General features: G+C 43.5%; 1 protein-coding gene across 5 annotated transcripts in view; it reads left to right on the top strand.

Moving 5' to 3' along the window:
- col4a6 (collagen, type IV, alpha 6) overlaps positions 1-16,917 on the top strand; it is a 142,094-nt gene extending 125,177 nt beyond the window's left edge. For all 5 annotated transcript variants that reach the window (XM_021322772.2, XM_021322771.2, XM_021322773.2 and 2 more), the window contains 19 exons: positions 2,509-2,679; positions 2,768-2,911; positions 3,060-3,164; positions 3,509-3,690; positions 3,774-3,837; positions 3,934-4,008; positions 4,855-4,962; positions 5,063-5,170; positions 5,248-5,319; positions 7,667-7,786; positions 7,866-7,982; positions 8,068-8,229; positions 8,313-8,411; positions 8,525-8,674; positions 10,664-10,780; positions 12,203-12,394; positions 12,540-12,711; positions 12,816-12,930; positions 15,209-16,917. In XM_021322772.2, coding sequence (XP_021178447.2) covers positions 2,509-2,679; positions 2,768-2,911; positions 3,060-3,164; positions 3,509-3,690; positions 3,774-3,837; positions 3,934-4,008; positions 4,855-4,962; positions 5,063-5,170; positions 5,248-5,319; positions 7,667-7,786; positions 7,866-7,982; positions 8,068-8,229; positions 8,313-8,411; positions 8,525-8,674; positions 10,664-10,780; positions 12,203-12,394; positions 12,540-12,711; positions 12,816-12,930; positions 15,209-15,469 — 2,534 coding nt within the window. In that variant the 3' untranslated portion in view covers positions 15,470-16,917. The remainder of the gene's footprint in view (positions 1-2,508; positions 2,680-2,767; positions 2,912-3,059; positions 3,165-3,508; positions 3,691-3,773; positions 3,838-3,933; positions 4,009-4,854; positions 4,963-5,062; positions 5,171-5,247; positions 5,320-7,666; positions 7,787-7,865; positions 7,983-8,067; positions 8,230-8,312; positions 8,412-8,524; positions 8,675-10,663; positions 10,781-12,202; positions 12,395-12,539; positions 12,712-12,815; positions 12,931-15,208) is intronic.
- The last annotated feature ends 255 nt before the right edge of the window (positions 16,918-17,172 follow it).

Consider the following 17,172-nt stretch of genomic DNA (forward strand, 5'->3'; position numbering starts at 1 on the left):
AATGTCCATCTGCACAAACGGGGAAGCCTGGAAGTCTATTTTGGGCTGTTTGTTTCAGTCAAAAGAGCTGAGAAAGATGGTAACTTTATACTTGAGGCGGTTTCTTTGAAGCTCTGTGTCAAGTAAGAACATTTCGATCAATTGTGGCTCTTGAAATCTTGGTTTAGGCGACGCCTTATGGGTAAATTAACCCTGCAATTGATAGTCGTCAATTATCTTCTTTATGTTGAATGGGTTTTCAGCAAATGTTTGCATGCATTTGTTGTGGATTCTGGCAACTTGCACCTCCTTAAATGAGTCAACAAGTAAGAGCTAACGAGAATGCAGTGTGGGTTCTGAGGTTTGGTTCCGTTTGCATCAGGGTTACGTGTCTGTCGTAATCGAGGTGTCTCACCTTGACATGGTGATCCACAGAGGACAGGAGTTCATCCCCCCACCCCCACCCCCACCCCCAAGACTCGTCTAAAGTTTTGACTGAAGATGGATATTTTATTTGTGAAAGCTTCTGAGCCTATAAATAATCCATAAAAATATGTGCTTGCTCTTACAGTTCCAGCTCCAGATGTTCACATAAGCTCATCATGAGTTTAACTATTATATTAACTAGCTTTGAAATACAAAAGTACCGTGGTCAAGATTATGCATTTAAGAATTATTATTTTATTATTATTTTTATTATTATTTGAATTATTATTTATACTCCTGGCATTTTTAGATTACAAGTTTTTTTATGATAGAGAAGTAAGACAGGTGCCTTTTCAGGAGATAATAGGATGGATGCGATGGATGGATGGATGGATGGATGGATGGATGGATGGATGGATGGATGGATGGATGGATGGATGGATGGATGGATGGATGGATGGATATGACGATCTCACAGTAAAATCTTTACATCTCACTGAGGTTTTTTCTTACAATCATTCCACCTGGAAAAAATGAAGTTGTCTAACATCAAAAAGCAAAAGATTCATTTGAGCTTCATTCTCATGATGGGTTTATGTGAAGAGAACAGAACTGTGTGTGGGTTTTTTTTTTTGTTTGTTTTTTGCTGCCGGTTCTAACCCACATGTTTCAATGTTACATCTACTCAATTCCAGATTTTATTTATTTATTTTATATTGGTGCTTTTTGTTGTTGCTGGATTCAGTAGGGTTGTCAACCAAGATTAATTTTCATGCTACAACGCTATTGACCTTCATTTGCTGCTGTGCTAAATGCAAAAGCTTTTTTTTTTTACACTCTTAAAAAGACTTGTGGTTTTCAGCACATCTAGACTCATAGCAAATTAGCTTAGTCTGACATCTACTAACTTTCGATCACAGATGTGCTGAAAAGGGGTCCTGTGTGCTTTTTTTAAGAATGTATAACAGTAGTGGTTAGGGGGCTGTTCTGTACTGGAATGCCCCAGCTGGCGGAGCCTCGCTAACTCTGCACTCAGAGTCGGTCCAAGTATGTTATTCCTGCAGATGCACCAATTGTAATTTTGTGGGATTTTTAATTTTTTTTTTTACTTCTTGCCAGTTCAGATTGCTCTTAAGAGCTTTTGTTGCCACCATAAATAATACATTTTGTTGCCTTTTTCTGTAAAAACAAAATAAAATGATTTAAACATTTGAATCGACACACATCTGACGGCTTGTATGGGCGCTAATTCCAGTCATATACTGTATATTTTGTGCTTGTAAATCAGAATGTGTAGTTATGAATACATTTTTCCACAATGTAAACCATATTTTCAGGAGATTTTATCCCTGCGCATCCATAGATAGGATTTTATGTGTGCATAAAAAATTGGTATTTGTAGAGAATAATTATACGAGGTAGAATTTGGTTTTGTAAAGGCCTGTTTACAGACACAAAGCCAAAATCTACGTGTCAAATGCAGCCTGCGAGTACAAATCTTGATAAATAACGTCTCGATCCATACCTGATCTGAAGCTCCTCCTCCAAAGCCTGCTTTTCCCACTGCATTCACAGATCGGAAAGATAAAAAACGATTTTTAGGAGTGGGATCTGCCGAACGCTTGAGCAATCGGTGCATCTGTAGCGATTTCGCACTTGTTCCAATAACTGCTTAGCCACTGGAAACCTCTGGATACCATGTGCATCCAATTGAGGCGCATCATGCTTATATCTGTCTAAGTAGTGCAGCTGCAGCATAATAAAGACAGGAAAAAAACAACAATGTAAGCGAACGGCAATTACATTGTTTCCTGCGGTCTGTCACACTTTTAGTGAGTCCTTTTATTCAGTAAGAAAATTATGTTAATTTCTATTGTATTTCTTTAAAAAATGAATATTCCGTTGGAGGTAAGTTGATGCATTCTGGAGGTAAGTTTTTTTCATTTCATTTATTATAATTTTTTTTACTTGTATGGATTTATTTTTCACAGATCTGAATCAGTTGCGTACAGATTTCATCCTCATGTTGTTGTAAATTAATTTAGATTCACAGAAGTTGAGCCTGACCTATTCGGTTCTCATCCCAACCTCCACCATCATCAGGTTATCCTGGCCGGAAAGGGGAAAGAGGGGATTCAGGATTCCCCGGCCCTGCTGGAATGAAGGGAACCCCAGGACTTTCTGGCTTTCCTGGACCACAAGGGCCAAGGGGACCCACTGGACCACCGGGCCCAGGAATCAGTGAGGGAATCCCAGGAATACCAGGAAGAAAGGGTAGGGAGAAACGGGTTTGTCTGCTTTCCAGTTCCTGTTGGTGTGATCCATATCTACTTGGTTTAACACTCATGATCCTAATCTGCAGGTGAAAGAGGTTTCCCCGGATTGATGGGTTTCCCTGGACAACCGGGTCGTCCTGGAAATCCAGGATTTCCTGGTGGGAAAGGATTTCCCGGAGACCGTGGGAGAGATGGCTTTCCTGGTGGTCGTGGAGGGTTTGGCCTGAAAGGTAATCTTTAGAGTGCGGGACTGGCATTGTGACCCTTTGGCTTGGACTCAGTGCATAAAACTGCAATGTCTGGATGGCGACATAAGAGCATCTCAAACAGCAGGGAGCAGTGAAATACCCAAACGTCTCCATGCTTTAACCTTTGCAGGTGACCGAGGAGATCCTGGCCCTCCAGGCCCTACCCCTCTCATAAATAAAGGCGCTCCAGGAGACCCCGGAGCCCCCGGCTTTCAGGGCTTCACTGGACCCAGAGGTAACAAATGCATCTGTTTAATTCCTACAGATTTGCCGAAATGTCAACATTTAAACGGAAATGGGGAGCAACTTCTTTTGTTTTGATAAATCCATGTGTAGGGAAAGATAAACTGTATCTTGAAATGGGAGAGTGAGTATTTCATCAACAGAATGTGTTTCTTTGAATTACTGTGTGTTGTAGGTGTGCAGTTGTGATAAGAGTTTCTGAAACAGGTCATTAAAAACAGGAAATTGAGAAACCCTGTAAGGGTTTCGTAGTGTTTTACGCGGAGCCGTAGTTTACGGGCTGTGTTAGAGCTGAGTGGCTTACACTAATGGGATCCCTCCTTGTTGGGCTTATAGGTGACAAGGGTCAGCCAGGTCAGCCTGGTCGTCCAGGTTCGCCCGGACGTCCCGGCCTCCCCGTGGACAGCAGGGGCCGGCCCGGAGACCCGGGTTTCCCCGGGCGGCCCGGCCCGTCGGGCTTCCCTGGACCAAAGGGAGAAGCAGGAATAATGGGATTCCCAGGCATGGCGGGACCGAGGGTGAGAAAACACACACTCGTGTCACTCCTGCAAAAATACAGCCCAATCGAACGGTGGCACTGAAGGTACGAATGCCTCCTCAGGGTGATGACGGCATACCTGGATTCCCTGGAGGTCCTGGAGAATTCGGTCGAGCCGGAGCCAAAGGTGAGCGTGAGCGCTAACCTGTCCTCATTGCAGACATGTTCTGCTCAGGAAGGCGGTTGGTAAATAACCTTTGCCAACTCGCCTTTGGTTTGTCAGGACTACCTGGAGATACGTTTGGCTATCCTGGACCACCAGGAGCGAAAGGCCAGCAAGGAGACTCGGGTTTTCCAGGTAAGATGTATTTTGTTTACCTGACTCCGCCAGATAGATTTGCTCCGCATATCAATCTGGAAACCTTCCGTTGAAGTAATTTTGGGAAGGGGCGAAAATACTGGTTAGCTGATTGGCCTATGTTGGTGATAGATGGGCCAAATAAACCAATCAGATCAACGAAGCATATGACGTACTCGTCAACATGCTTCGTCGTCGCTCTGTTACGAGCGACGACGAAAACACAACCACAAGCCAAGCTACTCTTGCTGCTGCAGGTAAAGGCTCGTTAGCTCAGCAGAGAAATACTCTGTAATTCCGATAAAACTTGCTCTATAGCCACGCTAACGCTAGTTTCATCGGCTGAAGCCGCCATGTTCTTTAGACTGAACTGTTGCTCCTCGTTGCGTCACACCTCAACCCGCCTCAAAGCCAACGCTGATTGGACGTTCATTTGGTGAACGGCTCCAAATTTTCTTTAACGAAGGGCAGCCAGACTGATCTGCGAGTGAAACCTTGAAAGCTCGCGAGATCAGGATGGTCTCACGAGGCTAGTATTTTGTAACTGGAAGGCCAGAAAGTTACAACACTGATGACGTTCAGCTGTGAATACCAGTGGTTGGCTAATGAAATTTTTGTTTTAAGCTACAATGTATAAAGGACCGTGAACATGTCGTTTTGAAGCTCGCGCACTTGTTATTATTTAGGACGCAAGATGAAAGACTAGCAGCTGTGTTGTTTCTTTGTCAAAAAGTTACGATTCTGTTTGATGTAACACTTGGATGTATATCTCAGTGGTCAAAGGAAAACAATCAGGTAATGTATTGCAAACAAAAGCTGTCATAAAGAAGTCTAACGTATCTGTAGGCTCTCGAGGCAACGATGGTTTCCCCGGTGAGGGCGGCTTTCCCGGACGACGAGGTTCAGACGGACAAAAGGGTACACCCGGTGATACAGGACGGCCTGGAATAATGGGTGAGAGACAAACTCCCAAGAAAAAGTTGATAAAAGAGGATTTGGTGTCATTTTTTTTTTCATTAGGAGAAATCAATCATATTTACTCAATCCTCTGTAGGCCCACCTGGTTTTCCTGGGCCAGAAGGTCAGCCCGGGTTCCCTGGGAGGAGAGGAGCAGATGGTTCTCTGGGTCTGCCCGGAGTTCCTGGTGGCTTCGGCCTTAAAGGTGAGATAAAAACATGAATTCAAGTTTTATTATGCAGTCTGTCCGTGGAGGATCTCATAATGTGGTGTTCTTCACAGGTCTGCCTGGAGCCCCTGGATTGGACGGACTTAATGGCCTTGCTGGTCCCAAGGGTCTCCCTGGAATCCCAGGCAAGAATCAAGTTGAACACATCCGCTTAATATCTCGCTGTTAGTTGTAGATATACAGCCTGTGCTGTCAAACATCTTTGAAATGGGATTAAATCTCGTAAATGATACAACCAAAAGGTCACATTTAGACAACAACATTATGTTTAATGTGAGGTTGATGCTCTCAAAAAGGATGCTTCGTTACCTTCCTAAGGAGTTAAAAAGTTACTTTGTGGACGGAAATGGAATATTTACCTTTTCACCAGAAATACCATTAATTAATTACCACTCATTGACTCTTTTTTCAGATTTGATCATCCTTTCACACTTATTTTATTATTGTCTTGGAAATAAAGTTCCTGGAAAATGGGAATTTTACAAAATCCAATTGTACAGAAGCAGCGATGGCTCTTGCATGAAAAGCGCCAATAGGTGACTCCCTTCTTTCAACAGTTGCAATTGTGTGGTGTCTCTTTAAGCGACTAAAGTCACTGATTAATGATGTCATAGGTATGCACCCTTACCTCATGTAGATCTTTTTTTTATTATTATTATTATCATGGCAGGACAATAATGTTAACGTTGGGTGTGTTTGGGTTATATATCTGTTAACAATCATCCACCAGCCAGCTAACTGTTAAGAGACTTACATCTACCCAATGAACATGATGGTGTGTCACGTGATCAAATGAGCACAATTTGATTGGCTAAAAGCTGCTCGACTCAATCTAGAGTTGATTGCTTTGGCTCGAGTCAGATATTTGTAGGTGAGTTTCTGTAGCTGAATTTTTGCTATCAAATTTAAAGTAAGAAAATAAAAGAATCACATATACAATTTCACAGGATAGAAATTCTGTGTTCATTCGATGTCTAAAAAGTGTATTTTTCTAATGAGACCATAATTCTTCCATACTGCTGTTTTCATGCCTTCATTCTAATTTATTTAGCTGTAGAGCTAAATTCTTTAAATCGTTTTAAGAAAAATGTTCAGGTAAAATTTTAGCAACCTCTGTTACTGTACAGATCACATTTTTTTCTCCGACTTTCTTGGATTTGGATATTGAGGCTCCAGACTCTTAAAAGCGTTGTTGCTTTGAATTTTAAAGAGTTCCTAATTTTGGAAAAAAAAAAACTGTTACCAATGAAATCATTGATCCAGTATTGTTTAATAAGTAATTGGACTGTTTGAATTATTGGCATTTTTTTAGGATGGAGTTATTGAGTTTCCAGACTTTCTATTTGTGAGTCATGTTAGGACTAAAAGAAACAGTTTGTGAGACTGCTTTATGATCAGTTAATACTGTTGTTATTATACTAGCAGTAATGTTTTCTTCCCATGTATAATATATAATATTAGGATTTTTTTTCCTTTATATACCTACCAGAAGAAATTTTTGGATGAATTTGGACAGATTAAAAGCAGGTGTCTAAAACTTGGAGGCCATCTATCCAAAGAGCCATTCAGAGCAACGCTGAAAGCCGCACAGAGGAGAGCCTTTGGGTATTTTGATAGTCGGTGCACGTAGCTAGATTCTAAAACATCATATAACAGGTCATTTTCATGTTTTGAACTACATCCCTGTACATTGGAAAAAAGGATAAAATTGAGGATTAATGTCATGCGATGTCCATCATCGTCACGTTCTGAGTGTAGGATAATGCCATTAAAGTCATTAAAGCCCCCGCCCCGTCCCCAAATGTGTTTAAGTCAAGGGACTAACGTCCTGTTAAACAGCAGCAGTATGTAACGTGAGTTACAAACTGCTGCTGCTGACGTCGTCCAGCCAACAGTCCACACTCACACACACACACATAGACAGACAGACAGACACACACACACAGACACACACACACATAGACACACACACAAACCATGGACTCACAGACCACGACCTCACAAAAATTCCCCTGTTTTATTTCCTTTCATTCCTCCCTGTGATGCCCCACGAGTCTTGGCACCATGAAGCTCTCCCCCGGTTTTAATCTGAAGAGGAAATTAGTCATCTCTGTCATCTGCCACTGAGGAGCTCATTTTTGCTGTTAAATTCTGTCTTTTAGGAAGTTCTGGTTCACATTGCACTATTGACTGATACAATCCCAAAGTGCTTTACAGATAAAACAAAGAGGTACACAGATAAAATGGAACAAAAGACTTTACAATGCAAAGTTGACAGGTTTAAAGCCCCCCCCCCCCCCCAAAATATATAATGGAGTGAAATAAATAAACAAAAATCCTGAATTTCTAGAGAGAAATAATGAACTAAAGCACAGACAAAACTGTACAAAGCAGCGATTAAACTTGTTAACTGCTACACTTAGACATGACATGTTAACCTTTTTTATTGTTTTCGGATCCCTTTGTGTCCAGGTACAACTTTAGGGGGTTTCCCGGGCCCTGCTGGCGCTCCAGGACGGAAAGGAGAGAGAGGTGTTTCCTACCCTGGACAGCCAGGCGTGTCTGGACAAAAGGGACAGAGAGGAGAGCCAGGTGAGTTGCAGGCCAGGAAAAAATCAAAAGGATGATCAAATGTAAGAAGAGATGAATGATGGCTTTTTTTTTGTATCAGGTCCTTTTGGGAGCCCAGGGTTCCCTGGACGAGCCGGACCTCCTGGTAAGAATGCGGAGGGAAGTATCCCCGGGTCTCCTGGAGATCCCGGACTTCCTGGACTGGATGGAGAATACGGTAAACACAGCTCCTTCGTCCAGTTATCTTGTTCTTTTTCCTCCTCTCGCCCCTTAACCGCATAACATTCTCTTATCCTATCCAGGTTTCCAAGGTCCTCCTGGTCCTCCTGGCCCACCTGGTCCAGGCATAGCACAGGGAGATCCGGGGGACCCGGGGCTCCCAGGTTTCCCAGGAACCCCTGGCCGAAAGGGAGAACCAGGATACCCCGGAGGTCCTGGGTTCCCTGGCCCCTCTGGACCAAAAGGTGAAGTGAATAAAACTGCATCTGTTTCTTTCCTCCACAAAGCAAAATCTTGAACAGCCAACCAAAAAGGTTCTGCTTTTCAGGCATCCCGGGTGAGAATGGACCGATCGGACCTCCGGGTATGAAAGGATTGCCCGGTGACCGCGGTTTCTTCGGCTTCAAAGGGCGCCCGGGATCCCCGGGTAAGAGCGCTGTTTCCTCGAAACATGATAGTGTTCCCGCTCTCCCGATCACTACCACGACCAGGCTCATCATTTCTGCTCATCCCTTTATTTATTTTTGTCCTACTTTTCAGGGAGACCCGGGCGTAAAGGCCCTCCTGGAGTGTTGGTGTCGACTGGAGTTGGGGGCACGGCACCTCCTGGAGAACCTGGTTTTCCCGGGAGCATCGGAGACCCTGGCGTTACAGGAGTGCCCGGTCGGCCTGGTCTCCCCGGACGTGAAGGTCAGTGACAGGCAGATTTTCCTGATAGAGACCACGCAGGCCTGAGACATTTCCTTCACTCGTTAGCTTCCCTGCTTATATCCCAGATAAAGCACTAGATCACTATCATCAGCGGTCGTCAACAAATGAAATAGAACTTCTCACTTAGAATATTTTGAAAGATACTCAGATTATTTCGGGCGACTGTTGCTTGATGGGTTGAGTAGTCTTCTGGCAATCAGAAGGTTGTGGGTTCGATTTCAGCTTCCCCTTGCCCCCCAATTGCCTACCGAGCTGCATCTCAGTGTATGGGGAGTGCTGGCCGAGTGGTTAGAGCAGCGCGCTTGCACTTAGAGAAGGATGCAAGTACCCGGTTCGATCCCCAGCGCCTGCACTCTGGGTCCCTGAGCAAGACCCTTAACCCCAGATTGCTCCCTGGGCGCCGCACATGGCAGCCCACTGCTCCCCAAGGGTGATGGGTTAAAAGCAGAGAACACATTTCGTTGTAATGTATGTTTCAATGTATGTTTCAATGACAATAAAGATGATATTACTATTATTACCATTACTTAATTATAGCAGCCGGATATTTAGACATGCCTACATGTTCAGATTACTGTGGCTTGCCAATGAATTCGTACCCTTCATACGGTTTTCACGTGTTTCCAACATAAAGCAACGTATAGCAGTGCAACATGTATGTAGTTGGTGGACCTCTCTTCCACTGCAGTTACACATGCAAGTCTTTTAATGACACTACCAGCTTTTAGCTACTTAACTTGAAACTAAAAATCTCACCCTATCTACTTTTAGCAATAGCTCAGTAAAATTGGACAGAGAGCTTGCCATAGTTTCTGAATTGGATTCGGGTCTGGACTTTGACTAGGCCATTCTAGCGAAGGAATATGTTTTGCCCGAGGCCGATCCCTTGTCGCGTTGGTTCTGTGTTTAGGGACGTTGCCCTGCTGGAAGGTGAACCGTAGCCATTTTCTTGCTGCGTCTATCGGGTTTTTGCCCAGGATTGCGCCGTAATCTGCTCCATCCATCTCTTCTCATTAACTCTGCCCTGCTTCCTGTCCCTGCTCCAGAGAAGCATCCCCACGGCATGATGATGCCTCCACCGTGCGTCACTGCGGGCACGGGGCGTTAATGGTAATGCGCGGGGTCAGTTTTACTCCTCAGATGTTGTTTCGCATGTTTGGTCTCACCTGACCAGGGTCCCTGCATCCAGATGCTGTTTTCCCAGCATTGGTTGGGACGGACTTTAAACGGGATCTTTTTACGGCGCCCTTCCTGCCTCTTTTACATAAAGTCCAGATTTATTGAATGCTTGGTCAGCTATTGTGGATCTCTTCAGAGCTACCTTGCACCACCAGTCAGTTTGGGTAGAGAGCCATGTTCTGGCTGGTTTGCAGTAGTGCCATACTATTAACAGAGCTCTGTGAGATGTTAATAAAACGTCTGTTTTAAACATCTGCACAGCTCGTCATCGAAGCTGTCTGCTGTCTGCTGTCTTCCTTGGTCTCCATGAAGCTGTTTGTTCTCTGACGTTCTCTAACTAACCTCTGAGGTCTTCAAAGCGCCGCTGCTTTTATACTGAGAATCATTTGCACAGAGGTGGACTCTGTTAAGTAACCTGGGGACTTCTGAAGATGCAACACGTTTTTATTTAGGGGTATCAGAGGGAAGGTTGCTGAATACAAATCCACCTTTTTCAGCTTTTTGTTGGTAACAGATCTTTTAAAACGAAATGTTTTCCTTTCACTACCCAACCATGCACTACATGGTGTTGGGGCATCACCCAGAATCTCAATATAAATGAGTTTTTGGAGCTGTAATGTAGCAAAATGTGAAAAGGTAGGAGGGGCGTGAAAACTTTTAAAAGACACTGTAATTGCGTAGGTGTGGAAAAACTGCTGTTCTTTACATCGGAGAGCAGCAGAGTCATATTAAAAAGGAAACAGAACATTTTTAACTTTTTTGTGAATGTTAATCATTGTTCTGCTGTAGGTCCAAAGGGTCGTCCTGGCAACGCGGGTAACCTTGGCAGGACCGGGTCGCCCGGTTTTCCCGGGCCGATTGGGGATACCGGCTCCCCTGGCTTCCCAGGACTCACTGGAGATCAAGGTCAGTTGGTTTGTTTGTTTTGCCACAAAATCTTATTTTGATTTACAGACTATAAATCCAATTTAAACCCCGTCCTCTAAAAATCTATTTTCTTGATCTGTTCTGCACTTTCATTGAGAGAAGCATTAGAACAACACCAAGAGTCAAAATGCACAGCTCACAGAACAAGGTGAAAACCCACAAGGGACATTTTTTGAGTGTGAGCCCTGAAAAGGTACCAGCAGAACCTGTTTCATTCTAGTTGGTGCATTCAGTGCGCTCTTCACCACCCTCTAAATGAATTAGGGTAAAATCATCAGCTTGTGCTGCAGCCTCTGGTGCGATGGTTACCTCCTGTGCTTTCATTTAAATTGCAAGGAACATGAACTGAATACTTCTGTTCTTCCATAACCAAGTTACAAAAGCAAAGGCTTACCTCCGTGCAGCAGCAGTATACCAGTGGTTGAATCGGAATGGTCCGCACAATAGCCATGTGTGCAATGTCACATTTGCAAAAGATTGCGTAGATGCAGTTGTTTATATCTCGAGAAAGCCAATTCCACATACCATTCATATGTTTGTCTCGCCTACAGACTGGATGCTAAAGTGGTAAAGGTGTTTGCGTTGAAGAAAAATGTGGATCAATCAATATCAGCAATTGCTTTGCAATTAAATGATTTCCTGTTATTGTGCAGCACCAGTTAGTATGGCTTCAGTATTGCAGCTTTAATCCTGGTAGTCCCTTAAACTCAACGTGGAGAAAGCCTCCTGAGCTCAACCATCAACACACACTCAGGCACCTCTGTGCCATCTGGATCAACCTGTTGTGTCTGCATCCTTCTTAAACAAAGAGAATAATGTTTGAACACCCTCTTCACTGAACTTTGGCACCGACTGTAAATCTGATAGGCCGCCTTCCTTCAATAGACGGAATAACTTCTTGCTATCTCTAGTTTATAAGTTACCCATTTCAGTTTGCTGTCTTAACCAGGGCTGGCAGTGATTTTGAAGGGTGTCTTATCTAGTAAAGGAAACAATAAAATTTCTAGACTTGAACCTGTTCCATAAAAGAAAAACACAATTTGAAAATGAACTTTACCAAAACGTAAAATTGTACTTGTGTGAGTTTGCAGGACAAAAGTGGCAAAACAACGGGTCAAGCAGATTTTACTTGGTCTCCTCAATGCTAGAACCTGTTGTAGGGACTTTCTGAAGAAAACTTGAATGTCTTGCTGGCGTAAACTAAATCAAACTGACAAGATAAAATATGAAATATCTCTGAATGCAATGCGTTAAAAAATTCCGGAAAATTTATGAACAGATTTTTTTTACTGCATCTTTCTTAAAAAGTATTTTGGCTCCTTCCCAGACCTGAAAAACAGCATGATTAGCAAACAGCAATGGAGAAACTCCCACTACCATGTTCACATTTCTCTCCCTCAGGTTTTCCGGGACCCATCGGTCGCCCCGGTGTTCCCGGCAGCAGCGGCCGCAGCATCGGCGTTGGCTACACTCTGGTGAAGCACAGCCAGGCCTCCGATGTGCCCATGTGTCCCCAGGGCATGGCTAAACTGTGGGAAGGGTACAGTCTGCTGTACGTGGAGGGACAGGAGAAGGCACACAACCAAGACCTCGGTATGACCTCCGAACTTCATTCACGTTCCTCAGCTCACAAATAGGCCCGTTTGGTGTGCCAGATGAATGTTTAAAAATGGAAGGTTTTGACGCTAGGACTCATCTCTGGGTCTTGGTCTAAGCTGCTAACTCTGCGCCTCTCCAGGTCAGCCGGGTTCATGCCTCCCCAGGTTCAACACCATCCCCTTCCTCTACTGTAACCCGTCTGAGACCTGCTACTACGCGAGCCGCAACGACAAATCCTTCTGGCTGTCCACGACCGCGCCCATTCCCATGATGCCCGTGGCGGAGGAGCAGATCCGGCCTTACATCAGCAGGTACGGCGCTCTGGGTTGCAGTATAGGAAGGCTAGATTCCAGCCGCTGAAGGCGTGCGTGTCATTTATCAAGCGTTCAACTTTTGCTTGGTCCGAACCGCCCAGGTGTTCGGTGTGCGAGGCTCCATCTCAGGCGGTGGCGGTCCACAGTCAGGATCTAACCATCCCCACCTGTCCCCCCGGCTGGAGGAGCCTTTGGATCGGATACTCCTTCCTCATGGTACGTCACTAACTACAGACCAATGAAGTCTTTTGATCGAAAGACTTGGACGGTACCGACGAAGGTTCCCCAGAGCACACGGAGATGTTTTCAGTCGGACTTCAGTCTCAGTCTGGCATCTAGCTCATGGAGGAGTTTTTCCTAAGAGCAATCTTCTCACATATTTTACAGAAGGAATAAGGAAGGTTTGTGTACCTAGGAAAGTTAAGATGCACTTAGTACTAATAGATTTATTACAAGTAATCCAGAATTGTGTTTACAAGCAATCGCACCAGAACCTCCCTTTCTCTAAGTACAGAGAAAACCAAAATGAATTCTCTGGAGTTTAATGAGAAAGTTGTGGTTGTTTTTTTTTTTTTTCTTAAAGCCTAAATTTGTGCCAGAAATGTTTGACCTGTGGTCTATAAAACTAATAGCTTTAGCTGTAATCAACACAAGTATGTAGAATATGCACCAGTTTTACCCTGTTTACAGAGACATAACACATCATTTAAGTGTGGGCAAACTGCATCAGCGCAGAGGAATGTTACTCACTCAGGGCGCTTTTTCTGGAGCAGATCTGCACGCTCGGGTCCGCACAGTTTCTGGCTCGTAAGATGAGAGGTGCAAATGCAACAAAATAAATCTGCTGCGTCTCTGTGGTATGACAGGGTCTTGAGTGCTTGGCTTACCTCTACCTGTCTGTGTATTCGAGCTACTTGGATCTACCAGACAAACAGCACCCAACACAAAGCCAACCTCCCATTAATGCTATTTTTAACCCAGCTTAAACACTCCCAGTCTTAGAGATCTACAGTTTTCACTACAGAGGTGGCAATTAACTAGTTACATCTACTCAGTTTTGTTTACTTGAGGTAACTTTATTTTATTTTATTTTTTTTTTTTGGGGGGGGGGGGGTCCTTCTACTAGTTTTCCAGCACTACATGAATTACTTCTACTTGAGTAATATTATTTTACCGTAACGCTACTTTTACTTGAGTACAATTTCTGGCTACTCTCTGGTTACTTCACTGAAGGGAGAACCAGCAGGTTTTAACCAAAAAGGCACCAGACACCCACTTATAGCTTCATTGCTCTCAGGTCGTTTTCTGTCTGCTGAGCCAAATGGAAGTGAAGTGAGTATAGAGTCACCAGAATATTTTTTTCACTCGAAGAAACTGTTCTCACCTCTATATGCGTTACCTGCCGGAGGCATTGCTTTCAAAAGCCTTATGTTGTATAAAAATTAGACTGGGAGACGTGTTGCTTCTGGCTTAATTTGTCATTATGTGATTATATTACTTTATACCCCTTCAGTATTTTATTCTTTAAAGTATGATAATTTCTACATACGTTTTGTGAATTACATAATTTTATACTAAATACATCAGATTTTATGATCAAACAATTACTCTGTACTTAAGTAGCCTTTTTACTAAAAGCATTTTTTTCCCTCTTGCTTGATTAAGTATTTTGGACGACTATTTTTCGCTTCTAAATGCGTAATTTGTTGTGAGCTAGTGCAACTCTTTGGCTGGTCAACACACTGCCGCTCTTACGGGCCAAAAATTTACTGTTTTTTTTTTTTTACTGTCCAGTTAGAGGAAGATAGCGAAAAGACAGAATAGAGGGATTTCTCACCTGAACATCAATGACGTTGTCTAATTTGTGTCCCTTAGAGATAAATTGTTGCACTTAAAAAAAACAGCAGATTTCCCAACAGCGTGTTTGTTGTTGTTTTTCTTCTGCTCGTGACGTGACCTGTCCTATTAGTTTTGTGCTGTATTTTGGGCACCACCCTCAATTCGGACAAGTTTATAGCTCTATGCAGGCAGCATTCTTCAGCACCCACTCGAGTTTTTGGGTAATTGAAATTGGCTTCACCCAGGTTTTGTTGCTCAAGCAGACAGCAGAGCGGACTTGGTGGTAAAAATGAGTCCTTAGCCTCTCATAAGTCAGACTGGGTTTTGACTTATGGAAATAACCTCGTGTTTCCAAACACTAAGCATAGGCGGGTTGTTTAAAAAGGACATTGACAGGCCGCTTTTTCCGTAGCACAAACATTCAATGCCAGTAGGCCTATAATACACGTTTAGATCTGCAGGCCGGAAAAAGTGGCCATTTTTCTGCTGCTTTGCAACATTTTTATTGCAATCAAGCATAAACAATCCAAAGGTGGCAAAACTGGTGGCAACACCCTCTAATATCAACCGATGAATCCCCAAGCTGTACGTCAGACGCACGCTGGTGTATTTTCAGCTTTCTTTGCTCACAGATGTCTCTCCCTTCCCGCCACAGCACACAGCAGCCGGCGGTGAGGGCGGAGGCCAGTCGCTGATGTCCCCCGGGTCCTGCCTGGAAGACTTCCGAGCTACCCCGTTCATCGAGTGCAACGGCGCCAAGGGCACCTGCCACTACTTCGCCAACAAGTACAGCTTCTGGCTCACCATAGTTGATTCCCGGCAGGAGTTCGGCGCTCCGCCGCAGCAGGAGACCCTGAAGGGGGGCCAGCAACGCTCCAGGGTCAGCCGCTGCCACGTCTGCAGCAAGATCTTGTAGCTGCCAGCGGAGTGGAGGGGAAGACGTCACAAGCGGCACTTGATTGGAGAACAAGAACACGTGACTGACTGAAAGGAAGAAGCTGTATTTTCTTCTATGAAAGCTTCAGAACCATTTTATCCCCTTTTAGGAGCAGCAGGCTTGTCGATGGAAGAAGCCGGAGGGAGAACGTGGAGAGAGAAGAAATCCAGAGGGATTGCTCCCCTCTGGATTAACACTGACAATGGTGCTATTGTTGATGTTTGTGTTTATTTTTATTTTTTTTTCTGTCTAATATCTCGTTACGGTATTTGGTTAGAATCATTCTCTGCTACCTCGGAGAGAGCCGCCTCTTTAGATAGCTCTGCGCCTCCCGCACTCGCCCAGGACGGGACATCCTCTTCAGATGAACAGCTCAGATGCTGTTGCTGTTATTTAAGGTACATAGTTTTCATTTTCCGCTCAACTGTACAAGTTAGCCACGCAGATTCTGCTTTAAGTTCATATTTGTAGTTAAACGAACACATTTTAACCAGGTTTCCTGGTAGTTTGGGTCCTTTTTAATGGGCATCAAAAAGAAGCAACCAACAGCAACATGCTGGTGAGTTTGCATGTTTTGCATCCACAGATAAAGTATCAGCTTGTGACATTTTGGGAGGTATGGAGGTTTAAAATCTGATGATTTAGGATTTATATTCATGTCAATTTATAGTAAACCAGTTTTAAAAATGAGCCTAAACTACAGCATAAGTGTAAATGTTGAGATTCATGGAAGAAGTGTTGGTATTTATGACAGAATATTTTTACCTTGTAAGATGTTACGCTTTTAGATAACACATAATCTGATTCAAAACAGAACAATGTCAAAGTATCCTCAGTCCCTTTACAAACTGAAATCCCTCAACACAAAATCTACATTTAACAGTTGTCAACATCGGAGATCGAATTTAGAAACCATATCTGCTTAAGATAGTCTGATGGAGCTGCAGCTGATGCACTGAGTTTTTTCGGGTGTGGTATTGGCCACATTCCCCCACTAGAGCCATCTGATCAAAGCCACATGAACAAAAGAGATGCAGAAAAAGAATCCTGTGTGGAAGTTTGTTTCTGCTCCCCTAAAATGGTGCTGCTTGCTTAAGGAAATAATTAAGAAGGTAACTACCATCACCAGCTCTCAGGTGAAGGCCTCCTTTCCTACATAAAACCTACTTTAAGAAGCTAAAAGGAAAGAGGAGACATGAATCTGATGAGTCTGACTAAGAGTGCAGAACTAGAATAGACAGAATGTATCCACTAGATGACATAATAATCTCTTTGCTTTGCTGATCGTCAGCCTGACCTAATCCTTCATCCTCCGATGTCGTCATATGTCCACCACCAATAACGTGTTTCACGGTATGTAAAAGCAGATTTTGTGTTATGACAGATGATACTTGAGCTTTAACCTGGAAACATAATACATAATACAATACAATACTCAACAAAATACGAGATATTCGGCCAAAGTAGCTGCAAAAACAAATTTCTAAACATTTATGGTCTCAAAACCTGATCCTGGCATTCATTTGGAATATTTGACTATGGTTCTAGTTTTAAGAGATTGCATTTGGGTTTTATTTGTGATTTGTGGCTCAGAACTCTCCTGTGAGCATAGACTAGACACAAAACTGTTCAGGGTTGAAGAATCTTAAAATGTTCAGAGATTCACGTTACATTCATCATGT

This window comes from Fundulus heteroclitus, chromosome 14, assembly GCF_011125445.2.
Source record: "Fundulus heteroclitus isolate FHET01 chromosome 14, MU-UCD_Fhet_4.1, whole genome shotgun sequence".
In the NCBI taxonomy this organism is placed as follows: Eukaryota; Metazoa; Chordata; class Actinopteri; order Cyprinodontiformes; family Fundulidae; genus Fundulus; species Fundulus heteroclitus.